Here is an 18,364-nt window from a genome sequence, read left to right as displayed (position 1 = left end):
ATCGAAATTGGTTAAATGTTCTTTCATCTTCTAACCTAATGCACATATTTATGATATTAAATTCCATGCTTTTCACCATTAGCTCAAATATTCTATTATTAGATGACATTTGTTTGCTTTTATTTCAAATAACTTCTTCTTTTACTGATGACTTGTAACATCATGAGTCAACACCAACGTCTTTTAAGGAAATAAAGGTTTACAGTTCATCAAGAAATGTGCTCTTTTCAGATGAAAAGCAAAAGGATTCCATAAAAATCACGTTCTTATGCATTTAAAGCTAAATCGAGACTGACTTTAGCGATTGAGTTACATCTAGCGATTGAATGGTTGACCAGAAAAAGCCATTTTCTTGTAAAACTCAATTACTTTAAGGATTTAGCGATCGAAGTTTCTCTTTTCTTTGTAACGTGAATGATGATAGAAGTTAGAATGTACGACTTTATGGTGACATCACGTTTGGATGGATGGAGGGACACACAATGAACGTTTAGCTGATTCGTTGATTCGATGAAGTTTTTAGTTTTCTAATTCTGAATGTTCTACTTAATTCAATAAGTTTGGAGTTTATTTCTTGTTCGTTTGCATAAAGTGGAAATGAGTCTACTGTTTAGTCTCAATGCAATTAGATAATCATCTATTCCGTTCTCGGTAAATGAATTGATGATTGATTACCAATGAATATGAGGCGACTTTAGAATGTTGATCAAAATTCAAAAGGCATTGATTCGAAATGACAAGTTTACCTTGAAAATGGAGAAAAGAAGGAAAACCAATGAATCATGATTTTGTGGGAAACTTCATTTTACTTGGAAGATGAGGAAAAGTAGAGCAAGAATCAACATTTTGGCTGAGAATAATTCAATAGGAAATGGATGAAGAAGCTTCAATAAAAGAGAGTTAACATGGAAAACATGATGGAAATGGATAAGAATTGATGAATGGGGAAAAATGATTGAAATAAAAGTAGATTAATTTCCATTGAGGATGAAATGAATCTGATTAAAGTTGTCGATGATGAAGCAAAAAGAATGATAAAGGTTAATGAGAGGTCTGAATATTCATTTCAAGATCACCAAGTGTCACTCATTAGCTGACACTTTACGAATAGTTTGTACTAATTTGTCTCAATTTAGAGAATCTATTTGAAAGATAATCTTGAATGGATTTGCAATTAAATTGTGATTCCATTCCAAACATGGTTAATCATTTGATGAAAGATTAGATGAGAAAAAGATGTTTACACTTTACACTTGGATCGTTGGAAGAAAGTGATGAATGGGGTTCTGATGAGAGGAATGGGTTAAACAAGGAATAGTTTACAAATTAGCCGAGTTGATCAACGAAGCAAAAATAATTGAAATTGAGAATCAATAGCAACAATGAAGTTGCAATATTGTAAGAATCTCGAGTTTCTCTGGCCATTTCATTATACATTTCATTGAACAACTGAATAAACTGTTTGTTTGTTTAGTCTTGAAACTTTCCTCTTCTCTCCTCAACTCTTTAAACTCAATTTTTCAAAATAGCTTTGCCATGTTAACGAAATTGATTCAGCAACTGACGGATTCTTTCTTAATGGATAACTGATAATTATAATGGTGAGTACAAGGGAAAAGTTCAATTGACAGTCGCTGATTGAAGTGAAATAGCATTTTGAAATGTGCTGAATCAGTCTCCAGTCTTGCAATCGAACACTAATCTTAATGGAAAAATTGGTTTAACCAGAAGCTACTCTATCTTCCTTCATTATCCTCAGTCTCGTCTCTTTCCTTTCAAGCTAATTGAATAAAATTTATTCTGAAACAAACTATCGACTTTATTTAGAATTAATAAGCGGAAAATTTGTCTCCATCAAAGTGACAATCGATAGGCAATTGATTATTGATTTTAGTTCAAGTAACAAATTGTTGTCTTTTTAGCTTCAATGACTTCTCATTTGTTTAAATCGTTTGTTGACTCATGAAAAGCAAACTTTCGTTTTTCAATAAACACTCATAGAGCTTTTACATTTACTGGGTACCGACTTATTGTTCACCATTCATCCTAGGCATTTCTGAGTGATCGTTTTCCAAAATAATCCTAACATCCGATTCACCAATATGCTCTTTTACTCTAACCTCAGTCTTTAAGCTCGCCTCCACTTGTTTGCCCATTCACGGAGGAAGTGCTTCAATCGCTTGGAATAAAAAGTCAATCTATTCATTGTAGAGCAATTAAGTTTATGAGCATTTTATTCGCTTAAAATCTTTGGGGTTGCAAATGAACACAAAAGCGAACTAGAAAAAAAGTATCAAAATCAATGTTTCTGAATGTTATTGTAATAGTATGGTAATGAGTATACAAAACAAGTGAATAAACAAAAAGGCTGTTCGAATGAGCATATATCATTGATCTATGTATACTGCTCGACATTAAATTGCGTTTTTCGAACCTTCTCTTCGATCACTCGATCAACTCAAAAGAGAGCGAATTCTATTGTTAGTTAGTAATCCGACTGATTGTACAATAATCATTGCAATCGTTACGGAGTGATTGGAATACTTGAACCCATGAACTCAGAGCTCAAGGCTGGCATTTTGCACTGTTGTACTCTATTCTTTCGAACCTTTCTTCTTGCATTTTCTTTTTTGAGTTTACTTGAAATATTCTGATTTTTGTTTTCTAATTGTTCCACATTAACTTGGAACTGTGATCTTTATCGAAATGTAAATTAGAGTCAATAAAAGTCACTTAATTCAAGTTTAACCCTTTTCTGTATTGCACTTGAAGAAAGTAGAATGCAAATTTCTGGTCATTTAATTGTGAATATAATTTGTGAATGGAAAAGATTAATGCATTTATCAAATGATTTTCAATGAATAAAGTTGTTTCTCGAGTTTTCAACTCACAGTAAACATTTAATTTAATTGAAGCTTCAAGAGGTTTACTGGTTAAATTGCTTGTTACTGAGCATTTGAAAACACTTTGATTATCATCAATTGAAGGTATAAAAGAATAGCTGTTGATCACATCATTACGCGAATTGACATTAAAACTCTTATCCAGTTCAAGGCCATTTCGAAACCAATAAACCTTTGGATGTGGATAACCTCCTTTGGAAGTACAGGTAAGAGTCACTGTTTCACCCAATATCACTGAATTTTCCTCTGAATAACCTTCAATTATCGGTGGTCCTGGTTCATTGAAAATGTTTATCATGGAAGAGGCACGAAGAGGTTTACTCAAACCTGCATGTTCGATTTCACATGAATAAATTCCTTCACTTTTGGGATACAAAATGATTGAACTTTCCGTCGTGAAAAGTGTATATCGATTGTTGACAATCGATTTATTGTGATGAGTCCGTGATGCTTCTGTAAAGGGATGAGAATAATGTTAATAGAAATGGAAAAACAGAGAAAATTCGTTAATCATGTTCATGGTTTCAGTTTGGGATGTGATTTGTTTTACACTCAACTTCCGTTTCTTTCTGGTAATCATTTGGTGATCCAAACTATTGATTATTTCCGTTTTATCAAACAATTTTCAAACTTTACTTTTCCAAACTTTTTCAACACTTTTCTTCGATAATCATTGCTTTTCCAAAATTTCACTTTTCTTTTTCACCTTGATTCAGGCAAGTTAGAGAATCATTTTACCAATGAGTAACGATTAATCTCAACTGAAGAATGGAAACAAAGAACTTTTTTTTACAGAATTCAACTTCTTGAAATAAAAGTCATGTAATGAACTTCTGCAACTAATTAATGGATTGATGATTCATAGAGGTTCCATTCTTTTAAAGCGAGAAAAAAAAGTTTTCAATTAATTTCATTGTTGTCTAAACAGGGAAGAAAGTTGGCTCGAAAAAGTCATCAAACTGAGAAAACGATAATCGTTGTAACAAAAGAGTTTGCAAGAAAAGATTGAAAAGAAAACTGTAAAGTTTGGAAAAAATGTTCAATGTTGATGGAACAATTAAAATAAATATTTCTCTGCAAGAGAAATGAACATTTACTTTAAACTTGGAATATTGATGGTGAACTTGGATTGAATAATGGTGATGATGCTCATAATCAAGACAAAGTGTTCATTGTGTTGAACCAACCTTATAATAATAATAGTTACGATAATTGTCAAATATTTCCTGTCAAGTTTACTTTGCTTAATCGATTGAGGCAAGCATCAATCCATGTTTCACCAATCATTCCAAAGGCTTTTACTTTCCTCTTTTATTGATCGCCTTTTTTACACTTTATCTTCTTCTTTTCCTCATCTTCCCTGACTTCATCCTCAACTCCCTTCCCTGACTTCAATCCCCTTTGATGCGACTCGTAATTACGCCTCAAGAGGCTTCACTTACGGCTTGTGAGTGGTAAATAAAAAAACGATTTACATGGATTAACTTTGATTGGTCACAATTGGGGATTTTATTTATACAATAATGATAATACAATAAAAGTTGTTATTAGTGATTATTATTGAAACTTGCTTTCGTCTTTCATTGAAAAAAACGTTTTTCACCTTTTCTCTTCATTTACTTTTCAATGTTGGTGCAACAACAAATCAATTGTTTTCATCTTTTCCTTGGCTTATCCTCACTCTCATTATAGCACTTGTTTAAAAAGTTATCTTGAACTTTACTCTCTAATCACAATGATGAAGTTAATTCTGTTAGTGATGATGAAGCTTATTATTACTATCATTATTATATTTTAGGAAACAGTAGGGATGCTTGGATGAAGATGAACCAGAAGAAGGAGAAAAGATTAGTTAAGAAATGTAAGATGTAATTTGGAAGGGAAGAGAGAAGAGAAAAAAAATGTGCGATAAACTTGAACCATTATGAGTGAAATGATATTTTACTTTTTTTCTGGTTTTTATTTAGTTCTGTGCACCTTTAAACGATTAAACTGCTCGACTTGACATTATCTTGATATTATTAAAGATATAAATATATACTTTTGTCTCTTTCAATATTACCCAATGGACAGTTGGAAGACTCATGATAATGATGAATATTACTTGAAACCCTCTGGGAGTGAAAATGATGCAACACAATGAAGCGAAGAATAGGGAAAAGAATAAAAAACGCAATTTCACTTAGTTCTTAGTTCGAAGTCTAAGTTAAACAAAGTGACACATTCAATTGAAATTTAACCTCTAATAATGATTATCTTGATTGACTGTAAAAATAATAACGCAATGAGCTTATGTTACATTAACCATTGAGAGTGAGTCGAGAAATGATAAAGGCAAACAAAAGAAGGAGAAAAAACTAAGAATTTAGCAGTTGATAGAAAAAAACGAAATTCCCTGGGAATGGATAAACTGGTATAAAGAAGATAATATAAGCTGGGAGTGAACATTGTTAATCATTTATATCTTGAAGAGAAGAGAAGAGAAAAATATTATCATATCATTCGAGTGATATTTATCATTTATGTTGAGATTGGTGACTGGATGCTGTGAATAACCGGAAGGCCTGAAGGATGAAAGAAGGCAAAAGTTTCGAAACAAGAGAAGTCGAAAAATCTTTGGTTTCACAAATTTTCTTATCCATCATCTTCTTCCATCTTCATCTTGTTCATCTTCTCTTACTTTTTTCCTTCTTCTTCTCTTTTCGCTCCATTTACTTTTTGTCATATTTTCTCCTCAATTTTCCCCTTTCCACTTGCATTCCAAGTTTGCCTCTGAAAGTCATTAAGATTAGCACAGAATAATGATAATGATAAAAAAAAGCAAAGTCCCAAGTAGCCTCAACTCTCAAAGGATCAACTATCAAAATATCAGTTAATATTATGAATAGTAAATTTGCCAGTTTCTTTCATATTTTTATCTAATAATGAATCATTTTATTTTCATAAATTCATCATAATAACATTGTTAGATAATGATCACCATCAAGTTATTATCAACTTTACAGAGATTTACTTTGCATAATATTAATGATGATGATGTTGCTCTTTGCGCACACTTTCATAATTAGTTTAGCTTGAGATGAACTCTAATGGTTTAAGAATGCAAGTTTACCCAACACACATTTTTATCGTTTCTTTTCATCATTCCTTTCATCATTCCTTTCACCATCTTTTGTCTTTTCCGGTGAAAACATGAGCAACGTCAATTGCACCAAATGAAAAAAGAGCAAATTTATCATTGGAAAGACAAAGATAACGATCATTTGGCAATTGCGCTTCTTTCCAATTGAACAATCAATTAGCAAATTCATTGATTCATAGCAATAGTTGATCAACTGCCAAAACTGAAAATTTTGCTTTTCTCTTGCAAATTCAATTCTAATCATCAATTACATTATTGGCCATTAAAAAGGTAAAGTTGCATTTCGTTCAATGATTCAAATGAAATATTGAATCAAAAGAGATTTTTTGTTGGAAGAAGAAAAGAATTGCCTTTTTTCTTTTCTTCTAAAACTTTGCTATTCTACTTTTCTCAATCATTTTAACCTTTTCTCGAGCAACTTATTTCTTCTTGTGAACAAATTTTGCATGTAAGTTACAAAATGCATAAAAATAGTGAACTCAAAGCAATCAAACAGTTTTTTTTCTCTTTTCTCTTTATTTTCATCTTTTCTTTCTTTTTTACTGAATTTCGAAGGGAACAGGGTAAAAAGAGGATGAAAATCCAATTGATATACATGATGAAAATGGTATATATTCAGATAGATCAGACGAGTTTTTCTTTTACGAAGAATGATGAAGAACAATTGGAAACTCTCTTTTGCTTTTATATTTTGAATGAGATACAATTTCATCTTCTTTATAATACACTTTTTCAACATAAAACTCTTCTTGTTTTGTTGTTTGTTACTGTTGTTGTTGATGCTCATTCTTGTTAAACTTGAACCAATAAACATTTGAAAAGTACATTGAAAATTGTGATTAGATTGAGAAGGTCATTTCAATATTACAATATGCAGTTAAACTTGATCAGGTAAGTATAAAGGTTAGTTGAGTTGAATCGTGTCAATGGGTAAAAGGGATTTCAATCGTTAAGAGCAGAGTAAATCTGAAGCATTTATTTCAGGACAAGTTTTCAGTCAAATTCAATTTAACTTTCGAGGTAAATTCAGTTTTCAATTAGACTGCAATCAGTTGATTCCAAATTATCTCAACCTTTTTCATTCCTTTATAACAGTTTGTTATTCAATGAATTTGAATTGCCATTGAATGCTGAAATTGTTTATTGATGGAAGTTGATTGATAAATGATGATTAAAGTGAACGGAAAGCGATTGTTTTTGACTTTAATAACAATTTTTTTCCAGTTTCACATCGCTTCCAATTGTAAAACAAAGACATTTGATTTGGAAAACATTTTTCTTTCTCTTCTTTTCTCTTGACCTTTCAACTTGACTTGCTTGTTAAAGAGTTTCTACTGTTTCAAGTTTAAAAGGAAAACCTTCTGTATCATGATTCGTCATGGACAAGAAGGAATATCTTTTTTTCGCTCAAAGAATTGTCAATGAAATATTTTCTCCACTGACTGGGAGTGAATAAGAGGAAGGATAAAGGCAACTGGAATTGAGCTTCAACACTTTGACATTGATGGTACATAATCAATGAGTGTTTGTGATCATATTGAATCTCTTCTTTGGTTTGGTCTTTTCCCTTCAAAGTTGATTCTTTTTTTTGTCAATTTATCTTTTCTTCTGTTTTCCCTGCTTCACTTGTCTGTCTAATCAAATTGTTTTTCCTCTTCCTTGAAGAAGACACAGAGAAGAAGGTAAAGAGTGAAATAGTTATCATTGATAAACGGTGAAAGAGGAACAATGTCAAGGTGATGTTAATGTGCTATTAACACGAATCAAACCTCATTTAATTCATTTAATTTCAATGGAATATATCAAAACTCTGTGATTACATGGATGATTAAAAGTGAATGGATAAGGCGACATATTTTCTTCTTCTGTGTCCTTCGCCTTTACCAATAATCTGCTTTTGTGCTTGATAAAGCAAACAGATAAATACATTAGACTAACACTTGCGAGGCTTAGAGGTTGATGATAATATGATAACAAAGGACGATATGATTGTCTGTAGCAAATCTGTGGAGGAACCATTTAGAGGGGGAAACAATATCGGATAAACCATTAAAAGCAAAAGTGATACTCTTCATTGGAAGACAATCAGTTTCATCGATTGGCTGCGCCTTCATATGCTCCTGACTCTAACCATGTACAGCAAGTGAGTTGTGACAAAAAAGAGGGTGAAAAAAATGGGTTGAGATGAGAAAAAATTGATAGATAAAAAGTCACTTTGACTGTCTTTTTACAGCTCACTCGCCTTCTACCTCTGACTTTTTTTCACTCCCAGTTATTTCACTGAGATAATAATATTGTGCAAGGATTTGAAAGAAAGATCAGGGAAAGGTTGAGTGACATGCATGTTAGTCTAAGTAAGAGTAAGAAAAGCATCGAAGGGGAAGGAAAAGATGAGAAAAAAGATGAGAGAAAAAAAAGATGAAGATGAAGCAGAAAAGTTGAACAGTGAATATCAGAATTATTGAGAAGAAGAACAAGAAAAAGAAATTGAATGAAGATGAGAAGCATGTGAATGTTTTCTTTTGGACCTTTTCTGGTTGCAAGATGGGAAAATGTTTCAGGTCATTTAGGGTCATATGTTAACTATAAAGTCCCAGAGGTAAGAGTGTAGAGAGACACAGGAAGAGGATAATGGATAAAGGTGATGAGAAAATGTTGTTGGTGGTTGATGGCAATAGGCGTAACATGGAAGGCAGAGAAAAGGGAAAAAAAGTTGACTTCATTTAAGGTTACATCGAGCTTTTTGCTGTTCCTTCTCTTCTTGTTTGTTTGTCTGATTAGACTTTAGTGTTTGCATCAAGGGAATGGGTGAAGAGGCGAAAAAAAAGAAACCAAATATAATCATAATAATCATTGAATGACAGAGAATGCAATAACAATATTAATAATAATGATAATATTAAAAGTGAGAGTGTAAATGCAGACAAAAAAAGGTGAATTCAGTTATGATTCTGAAGGAAAAAGCAAAAAGGTCTTTGTTGGTTTTATTGCATAAACAGTGATATTGGAAGGGAAAAGATGAGGAAAAGAATCAGAGTGTAATGTCGGTGAAAGAATAGAATGGGAAAAGATGAAGATGGAAAGAAGATGAGAGGAAAATGGATGATCAGATGAAGAGCTTTGTGAAGATGATGAGCAAAAAGATGATTGTTTTTGTTTACGAGTTTGACTCGAGATAAACAGAAGAAATGAACATAAAGAATCTCACTTTTTCCATATTCACGGTTGTTCATCTTGAAAGGCAATGAAAAATATGAACAATCAAAATGGTTAAATATTATCATAGATCACATCACTTTTATATCTCGATATTTCATCTATATTTTTCATTCATTCATTATTCTTCATCTTTAATCATTTCTCAAAAAAAATTTTCTTTTTTTTCAAACAATTGAATTTCAGGGTTTATCTCATTGACGATGACGATCAAAGTGATGAACATTTCGATGTTGGCAAGACAAACCTTCTTCTCGCTTCGTTCACTCAGTAAAAGCTAAATCGGAAAATTGTGAAGAGGGAAAACGAAGAAATGTAAACGTTGAAAGAAAGGCTCATCTGAGGACAACAAAAGGATGAGGGATGAGAAAAGGCAAGATGATGGTTAAACAACACAAGAATAAAAGTAAAACAGTAAACATTATAAAAGGGCAAAAAGCAGATCCTTTTGTTGTCCCATTTATCAGACTCGAACTGTTTCTCTTTTGCTTTCTGTGGATGATGAGGATGAAGATGATGAAGATGATGATGCTTTACTCATGTTCCTGAGAGTTTGAATTTCAATAGGAAAAAGATGCTCTCTTTGCTTTTTATCATAAGAATGTTTCTATTATTTTGTTTTTCTTCAGCTTTTCCTTATTTCTTTTGTTTTTTTTTCTCTTCTTCTCATCTTTTCTCTTTTGGTTAACCAGTTATTTGTTGCTCATGTTTTCGTTTGTTTGTTTATCATGTTTGATGACCAGAAAGAAAAAGAAAGAAAATCCAAAACATTTTATTCTTTTCAAACTTTATCAACATTTTCACATAAATCAACATGATTCAGTTGAGCTTCAACCAAAGGATAGCATGCAGGTTTCATGTTTAACGAAATGGTTAACTTTATTCCTTTCTTTTCTCAGCTTACCTGGAAGAAGTTCAATGTTTCTACGGAACCATTTAATTCTTGGTGGAGGTTTACTTGGTGAGGCTATGCACATGAGAATCACTTTCTCCGATTCCTTGGCTTCCACTATATGATGATCACTTGAAGTTGATGGTAAAATTGAAGGAAAGGAAATCTCTGAATTATCACTTTCGGATGACACAAAACCAGTGATGGTTAAGCTTTTTGGTGGCACTGAAAGGAGAAGATGAAAAGGGTGAAAAAACGAGTTGATGATGGGTTACGAGGTAACAAGAGAAGCAGGGTTTGTTTCGAGGGTTGAATAACAAGAATCGGAAGATACTTTCTAGACTAACTTTTTTGCGAACATGAAATGTGAAATTGTGAAAATAATGATACAGATAATCATCATGTTCATGATGAACGTCTCGACATTTCAAAACTTTAACTTTTCGATTGATGATGAAATAAAAGTGAAAAAAGGTTGTTTTATTGATTATTTTGTTGGAAGTTTCTTTTTTTCTGGTTTTCTTTTTTCACGAATTTGCATTTTTTGCAATCTTTTTTTTCTCATTTTGTTGACAAAATTGTAAATCATGATTGACACAACATGACAATCACTGTCATTCAAATCATCATTTGTCTTGAAACTTTTCCAGTGAATTCCGACTAAACTCGATACACTTTCATATCAACTCATAACTTTTTAATAAACTCTGATCAAATGCACATTTCTATCTGTTAAAATTGAATCAATTTTCATGTCATTTGGTCCAAGTCAAAGTTCAACCAAACACACATCAAAAGTCATTCATAGTTTGAAAATATTTTGAGATGGAATTGAAATTTCTGTTCAGTAATTTGGATTGAATAGTATTCCCTTGATTAAAGAAAAAGAGTAAAATTATGTTCGATTTTTTTGTTCTAATGTTTCAATTCTTTTAATTGTAACAATAATTAGGAAATGGAAAATGTATTTTAATTGATACAAAATGATAACAATTTTTCTCATGAATTATTACTCGAATCAGATTAGCACTTTACATCTCTAACTTAGTCTACAGTAAACGTGACAAAATAATGTTTTACTCGCAATAAAATGTCACTTGCATTTGAGGCTGGAATATATTATTGTAATTGTAAAGTTGATTCCTGAATAAAACTCGATACGAGATGAGCTTGAGACTAAGCGAAGCAGAATATTTTTATAACCTCATTATCATTTAACTTGAATCAATTACCATGGTGCTTTTTGCTGGAAAATTGGGTTAAAAATGAAATTCTCTCTTAATATTTGTTGTAAACTTTTTAAATTGCTTTTGAAACATTGTACTGTAAAGTCAATTAAGTTTATCTTTGCAAATTTGTAAGTTAATTGAGAATGAATTTTTGATCGTTCACATGCTTTCACTCATCGTATGAAGGTAAGCTGTGCAATGCATTAGTCCTCTCGAGATGAATGCCAATTATTTTAACAGCAAGTGATAATTGAATTTGTTCTAACTCGAAACTCGAAAGATTCTCTTTGCACTTACCTATAACTGTGACATGTGACGAGGCACGGATTGGTAATTGGTTTTGAGCAGGTCCAACTTGACATTGATATTCACCTTCATCTTCAATGGTTACACTAGTAATCCTTAGATTGTAAATACCTTTCGAGGAATCAGAGATCACTCGGTAACGAGGCATTCCTGGTATGAAAGCACGAAAACCTAGAGAAAATTTGTGCAAACAAAATTCGAAGTTAGATTCTTGAAAGCACAAGATTTGCGAAAACTGAATGTGCAAATGTCCATTGAAAAGTTTTCTCAACAATCGAGAATTTTATTTTTTCTGATTTCATGAATACACTGAAAAAAGGGAAACTCCGAAATTCGCTTGAATATTCGTGAATTTGTTAAGTTTTAAGGAAAAAATCTGACACTTTCTATTAGAACATTTTGTAACAAAATCTCATTTTCGATCGAAAATTTCTTTGTTAGAGAAATAAACTGTTTTTGACAGTTCATTGATTGGAACTAAATTTTTATGGACTTGTGAACTTTCTTGATTCGACGGAAGTTTGTTGCAAAAATTACCTAAAAGTAAACCATTTTTACTCCATTGGACGGCACCAAGTTGATTACCGACTTGACACTGAAGTGTAACTGTATCACCTTCGATAATTTCAACATCACTTGGCTTCACGATGAAGTATTGTTGATTCGACAAGTTTTTTGTCATTGAATTGTAAACAGTTGACTCTGATGAGGATGGTAACACTGACTGCGAAAACACTGTAGAAGTAAAATCCATGGAATGATAATTGTTGGCATTGAAATCCAAACTTGAAACAAAATCACAATAAAAAAGAATAAAAAAGTTACGAAAAATCATATTAACAAAAAAAATCATTGATAAATTGTTATAAAAAGTTGATTATTTTTGTTCAACTTTTACTCGATAAGAATTGAATTTTTAAATTTAGTCAAAGTTGAATTTATTTTGCACACAATTGCTTTGCAGCAATCCTTGATTGGATCATTCAGGTTTATTAGATTCATGTATATGCGAGAATATTGTCAACTCGAATGAGTGAGATTAATAAAAGTGCAGGGCAAGTTTCATCAAAGAGTTGATATCGAGTTTGGTTCAAATGATTTCTGTGTCTGTGCAAAAAACTCAATTTATTTTGAAAATAATCAACAACTTTATGTGCCATCTGGTTACAGCGATTGCAACTACTTTTCATCTTCCATAAGAATCTAACTCTCACTGAATTTATCATTTCATCTATTAATGTACAGTGTGCTATTGATTCATTATTTGCTCACAACTGAAAAAGCAATGCGTTAAAAGGGAGCGGGTTAAATGTTTCGTAGTTTTGTACTAGAGATGTATCGCACAAGACTATTTTTTATGGTCCATTGGTTCTATGGTTTTATAACACAATTCACGATTAAATCTAAATGGATCAATTTGACTTCGATTTACATCACTTTTCTTCCATAAAAGGATACAAGACATTCCCCAATAATCGACGCAACTTGTACCTTCTTAAACCTAACCTAATTTAATTGATTATGAAAATTTGAAGGAAAGTATTTGCTTCGCTCGGACTAATTATTTTCTAAACTGTTTGTTCAATATGTTGGATAAATATCATTTTTTCAGTTACATATTAATATATTTAGTAGTCACTCAATGTGAGTAAAAACTGCTTACGTAGGATAAAACTTCATCTTTTCAGAGTTAGCATACAGCAGTCTTAAGATTATATCTCATTCCAAGATTAGCATAAAATCTTGATTCAAGAAACCTTGCCTGCAACGCGACAGAGAGTTAAGATAAAACATTGTTCGGAATTCCTTGTTGATTCAATTCTTGGTATCAACAATTTAGCCTGCATCTAGTATTGCATCTAATCCCGATTTTTAATCTATTCAATTATATTACATAACTTTGTGCGGGTTTAATGCAAATCCAACTGTTATTTTGTTTAGCAACACAGTTGATAGCCACAGCTAACGTCAACAGGTATCATCAAAACAACACAGATCTAACAAAAATAGAAAAATAGATTTGATAATTTCTTATCAATCTAGATTTACAAATCTATGAGAGATAAAATAATCTCAGGCCTCACCACCGACATTAATCATATAACTTCTTATTGCAGTTAAATAATGAATAATAAATTTTATGATACGGTTTCAATCTAAGCACATGATCTAAATGTAAAAAGTTGTGAATCGAATCGTCAGTAAAATACGTTACGCCTCAAATTATCGATTTCTTATCTTTAATAAGGTTTTAATCAATATTTTAATAACATATTATCACATAAATCGAACCGGTCCTAAATTGTTGTGATGCATAATTCAAATGAATTTTCCGAATACTCATGCACTAAATTATATCGCATATCACTAAATACCGAGATTTGTGGATGATGAAAATATGTGATATGAGAAAGTCGACTATATAAGCAGTCCAATAGCAAATCTGTGTTCACTGTGAGATAAACACTCACTATGTTCATAAAAACAGTAACTTTTTTCATTCTTTGTTTGAACTTGATATCTGGTTCATTTGGTTGTCAAGTGAAGAGGAACGAAGAAACAGACAGTTTTGTTTGTGTTTGTAATAATGATTATTGTGATCCCTTACCTGTTGAACCATTCTCATCACCTCAATCATTGACTATATTCACAACTGATAAATCATATTATCGTTTAACCAAATCAGTTGTATCCGAATCCGATCTTAAGGTTAACCAATCATCTGATATTAAAGTAACTCTCAATGTCTTTGATCGTTTTCAATCAATAATTGGATTTGGTGGAGCCTTTACTGATGCAGCTGGAATCAACATCAATAGACTAACGAGTGACTCTTTAAAAGATCGTTTGATTGCTGATTATTTTGGGAAAGATGGAGCCGAATACAGTGTTTGCCGAGTTCCAATTGGAGGTTCTGATTTCTCTGATCGTCCATATTCGTATGATGATGTTTTTGATGATTTTGAGCTGAAGCACTTTGCTTTAGCTGCTGATGATCATAATTATAAGGTGAGTTCATCAAAATATTAGTGATGGTTCTTTGAGTTCTTATTGAAAATACAAATTTATTCAACATCAGATTCCATACATCAAAAAAGCTAAGGAACTGAACAATAATCTCAAACTATTTGGTTCTCCTTGGGCTCCACCAGCTTGGCTTAAGACTAACAATGCCTCTAATGGACTGGGGATGTTAATCGGTGAACCTGGAAGCAAATATTGGAAAACATGGGCTAATTATTTTGTCAAGTATGAACATTATAAATTTGTTTCGTCTTTGTGCTGAAGTATTCGTGTTTCTTTCAGATTCTTTGACAGTTATAAAGAGCATGGTGTTGAATTCTGGGGATTAACACCACAAAATGAGCCTCTGTCTGGTTTCAAACCAAACTACGGTTGGAATACTTGTGGCTTTACTTCAGAGATGATGAGAGATTTTATTAAAAAAGACTTAGGACCAATATTGAAAGATGCCGGTTATGGACCAGATAAGATTAAACTAATGATTCACGACCATGACACTAATCAAGTATATTCATTCGCAAAAGGCATTTTGTCTGATAAAGAAGCGGCTAGTTATATTTCTGGAGTAGCTTATCATTGGTATTTCGGTCACTATTATGATGAGCTGAACAAAGTGCATGAGCAATTCCCTGATTACTTCCTTATGTCAACCGAGGCATGTGAAGGCTGGATAAGAACTGATCCAGATGTTGGAGGTAAGATCCTTTTCAAAAGATTTCACTATATGGCTTTGATTTCATTCGATTATTTACATGTAAATCAGATTGCTTGCTTGAATCAATTTTTGCTTCCATGACTAGCTTCAGAAGACAGTTATCTAATCAGAATCCCTCTTTCCTTCGATTGTCATAATATACTACGAGAAAGTATTTGCGGCTGTTTCGTTTTCTTCTTTCCTTATTTGTGTCTAAAAATATTTTTGAAACTTTCATGTAAATTACTATTTGAGAGAATAGGTATTTATATTTGATTCAGCAAAATTTCCAATTCCACGTGGAACTAACTTATACATTGACACATTTAATTTTTTCAGTCAAACTTGGTAATTGGACTCGAGCCGAAACTTACGCGTATGATGTTATCGAAGGATTGAATCACTGGTCAACTGGTTGGGTTGATTGGAATATCGCATTAGACACAAAAGGAAATCCTAATTGGGCACTAAATTATGTCGATGCTCCAATAATAGTATCTGATGATGGAGCTGAATATTATAAACAACCAATGTTCTATTCTTTAGCGCATTTCAGTAAATTCTTGAAACCAGGATCACAAAGAATTTATCATCAAATCGATGAAGGTCGAATGGATGGTGTTAAAATGACTGCCTTTGTGACTCCAACAAACGATCTTGTTATTATTGTTGTTAATACAAATCCAGATTCTGTACGGATCACATTCAATGGAGCTGGACCAACTAAGTTTACTCTTCAATTTGGTCCAAGTTCAATACAAACAATTACCAAGTCATTGAACTAAGAGAGTTTTAACAGTTTAAAACCTAAACGCATTCAATCAGTTTAATTACAATTATTGATCAATATTGAATAAAAATATCAAGCTTCGTTGCAAATTTGAGTCGATTTTTTCGAGCTAATGAATGGCTTGGGAAAGGGCAGATAATTGGTTGTGAAAAGGCTAGAAGTATCGGTAATACTAACTCAGAAAGTATCCGATTCGCATTACTACTTGTATTTCAGGGGCTGGGTCTATTTGAACATCAAAAAACATATGAGCAAATAAGCATTGAGATGATTTTGAACAAGCAAAAATATAAATTCAATAATCGATAGAGGGCGTATATAATTAGTTTAATTAATTCAATGAAAAAGTCAAAAGGCAAAGATCAAGCGCTTACATGAGTAAGATATCTAACTTTATCGAGAAAATCGAATGCACTAATGTCATTGGTCATATAAGCAAATTTTTTAGTATTCAGTATAAATGTTTTTTAGGAAACATCTACTTCCGGAGAGATCGGCAAGAGTCTATATCTCAGAAACCACTATAGATAGCACACCCTAGATAACTTTATTAAATAGATCTTGTCGAGATCTATACACCTTTATACACAACTCCAGCATGATGTACACATGCACAAAATTTTTTTTTCATCAAAATTCGAATTTTTATAAAAAAACAGGGCCTTCTGCAAAGCGAGCGTTTTTTTGCCAACAACATCTTGTTCCAATGAAACTTTATCTATCTAGAGGAGTCTTTTGTACCGGGCGTTTTATTTTCATTTTACGCTTTCATGCAGGCATAACTCACGAACGGTTAGTGCTACAGACTTCAGACTTGAACCATAAGCTTATCTAGATTGCACAACGATAAGTTCAAGTGCTCAAGGTTATTCAAGGTCAATTCTTTATTTGACCTTTAATTGACATTGAAAGGTCATTTTCTGAAATCGGAAAAATTTTCGGACCCGATAGTGTTAGTTCCATATCCATAACTCATATCATTGGAAAGATGGAATGAATTTTTCCTGATCAACTGAATGTTAAGGGATCACCCATATCCTTTAGCCAGTATGAGTTATGAACATGTAACTAACACTATCGGGTCCGAAAATTTCTGCGATTTCAGAAAATGACCTTTCAATGTCAATTAAAGGTCAAATAAAGAATTGACCTTGAATAACCTTGAGCACTTGAACTTATCGTTGTGCAATCTAGATAAGCTTATGGTTCAAGTCTGAAGTCTGTAGCACTAACCGTTCGTGAGTTATGCCTGCATGAAAGCGTAAAATGAAAATAAAACGCCCGGTACATTCCGATGTCCCAGAAAAGCCAATCACACTTCTCGCCCTCAAGAAAGAAGCGCAGCATCCGGAACGTGGTTGCGCTTGCCTTTGAGGAACATTTTGCGATTGATGTTCGCTTTTTCTCAGGACTTAAGCTACGAAAGGGCTGCAGCTGAAAGCGATTGTTCTCATGCTACTATAGCAGAATATTACGGTAGTTTACGAGAAGCAATAACATCTTCTTTTGTATCCGCTCAAGAAGATCGTGACCTGATTGGTTGTCCAGGGATAATAGTCCAAATTGACGAGGCTGAATTCTTACGCCGAAAGTACTAAAGAGGTACGCAATTGGATGGACACGGGCTACTTGGCATGATTGCAAATGTATCAGCAGATATACGGTTCGAAGCATGTCCAGAAAATGGGAGAACTTCTGAGTCGTTGATACCTCTTATCAAAAAACACCTTGCTCTTGCTCCAGGGAGCATAAGTCATACAGATGGATGGCTGGCATACAGATGCCTCAGCGATGAAGACTACACACATAAGTGGGTAAACCACAGAGAAAGATTTGTCTCAGATTATGGAGTTCACACCCGAAGAATTGAAGCAGGATGGAGACCTATGAGACCATTTTTTGGCGATAGGCATGTACCTTCAGATGATTGGGAGGACAGAATCATTAAATACACAGAGCGGCAAGAATGTGGACCCCGAATATCCATTTATCTCATTAATAGAAGCCATTAAAAAATTTTTTCACAATTTCAAAAAAATATGTGAATCATCAGAAAATCGCATCATTTCATTATATTATTAGCCTACAATAACATATAATAACCTAGCCTAATCAACCAATCAAAGTTGGCGCAAACGGCTGCGCGTTTGCTATCCAACAGATTGGTT

The 18,364-nt window shown here is 32.7% G+C and overlaps 2 protein-coding genes across 2 annotated transcripts in view; one reads left to right on the top strand and one right to left on the bottom strand.

The window, feature by feature from the left end:
• The window catches only part of LOC107361414 (nephrin-like), a 99,217-nt gene extending 86,498 nt beyond the window's left edge, over nt 1-12,719 (bottom strand). Inside the window, exons 1-4 of the mRNA XM_015928244.3 lie at nt 12,226-12,719; nt 11,680-11,859; nt 10,166-10,378; nt 2,892-3,356 (exon numbers count right to left, since the gene is read on the bottom strand). Of these exons, the coding sequence (XP_015783730.3) occupies nt 2,892-3,356; nt 10,166-10,378; nt 11,680-11,859; nt 12,226-12,541 (1,174 nt within the window). The 5' untranslated portion in view covers nt 12,542-12,719. The remainder of the gene's footprint in view (nt 1-2,891; nt 3,357-10,165; nt 10,379-11,679; nt 11,860-12,225) is intronic.
• A 1,311-nt stretch (nt 12,720-14,030) lies between these two features.
• LOC107361066 (putative glucosylceramidase 4) lies at nt 14,031-16,285 on the top strand. The gene is made up of 4 exons (XM_015927795.3): nt 14,031-14,697; nt 14,768-14,937; nt 14,995-15,407; nt 15,746-16,285. The coding sequence occupies exons 1-4, from the start codon at nt 14,161-14,163 to the stop codon at nt 16,189-16,191; spliced, it is 1,566 nt and encodes a 521-aa protein (XP_015783281.2). The 5' UTR covers nt 14,031-14,160; the 3' UTR covers nt 16,192-16,285.
• The last annotated feature ends 2,079 nt before the right edge of the window (nt 16,286-18,364 follow it).

Source organism: Tetranychus urticae, chromosome 1 (genome assembly GCF_039701765.1).
Source record: "Tetranychus urticae isolate SD_2017Ah chromosome 1, NJAU_TeUrti_SD_1.0, whole genome shotgun sequence".
NCBI classification, from domain to species: domain Eukaryota; kingdom Metazoa; phylum Arthropoda; class Arachnida; order Trombidiformes; family Tetranychidae; genus Tetranychus; species Tetranychus urticae.
The sequence above is the reverse complement of the archived record's forward strand: the minus strand, read 5'-3'. Positions and strand labels throughout refer to the sequence as shown.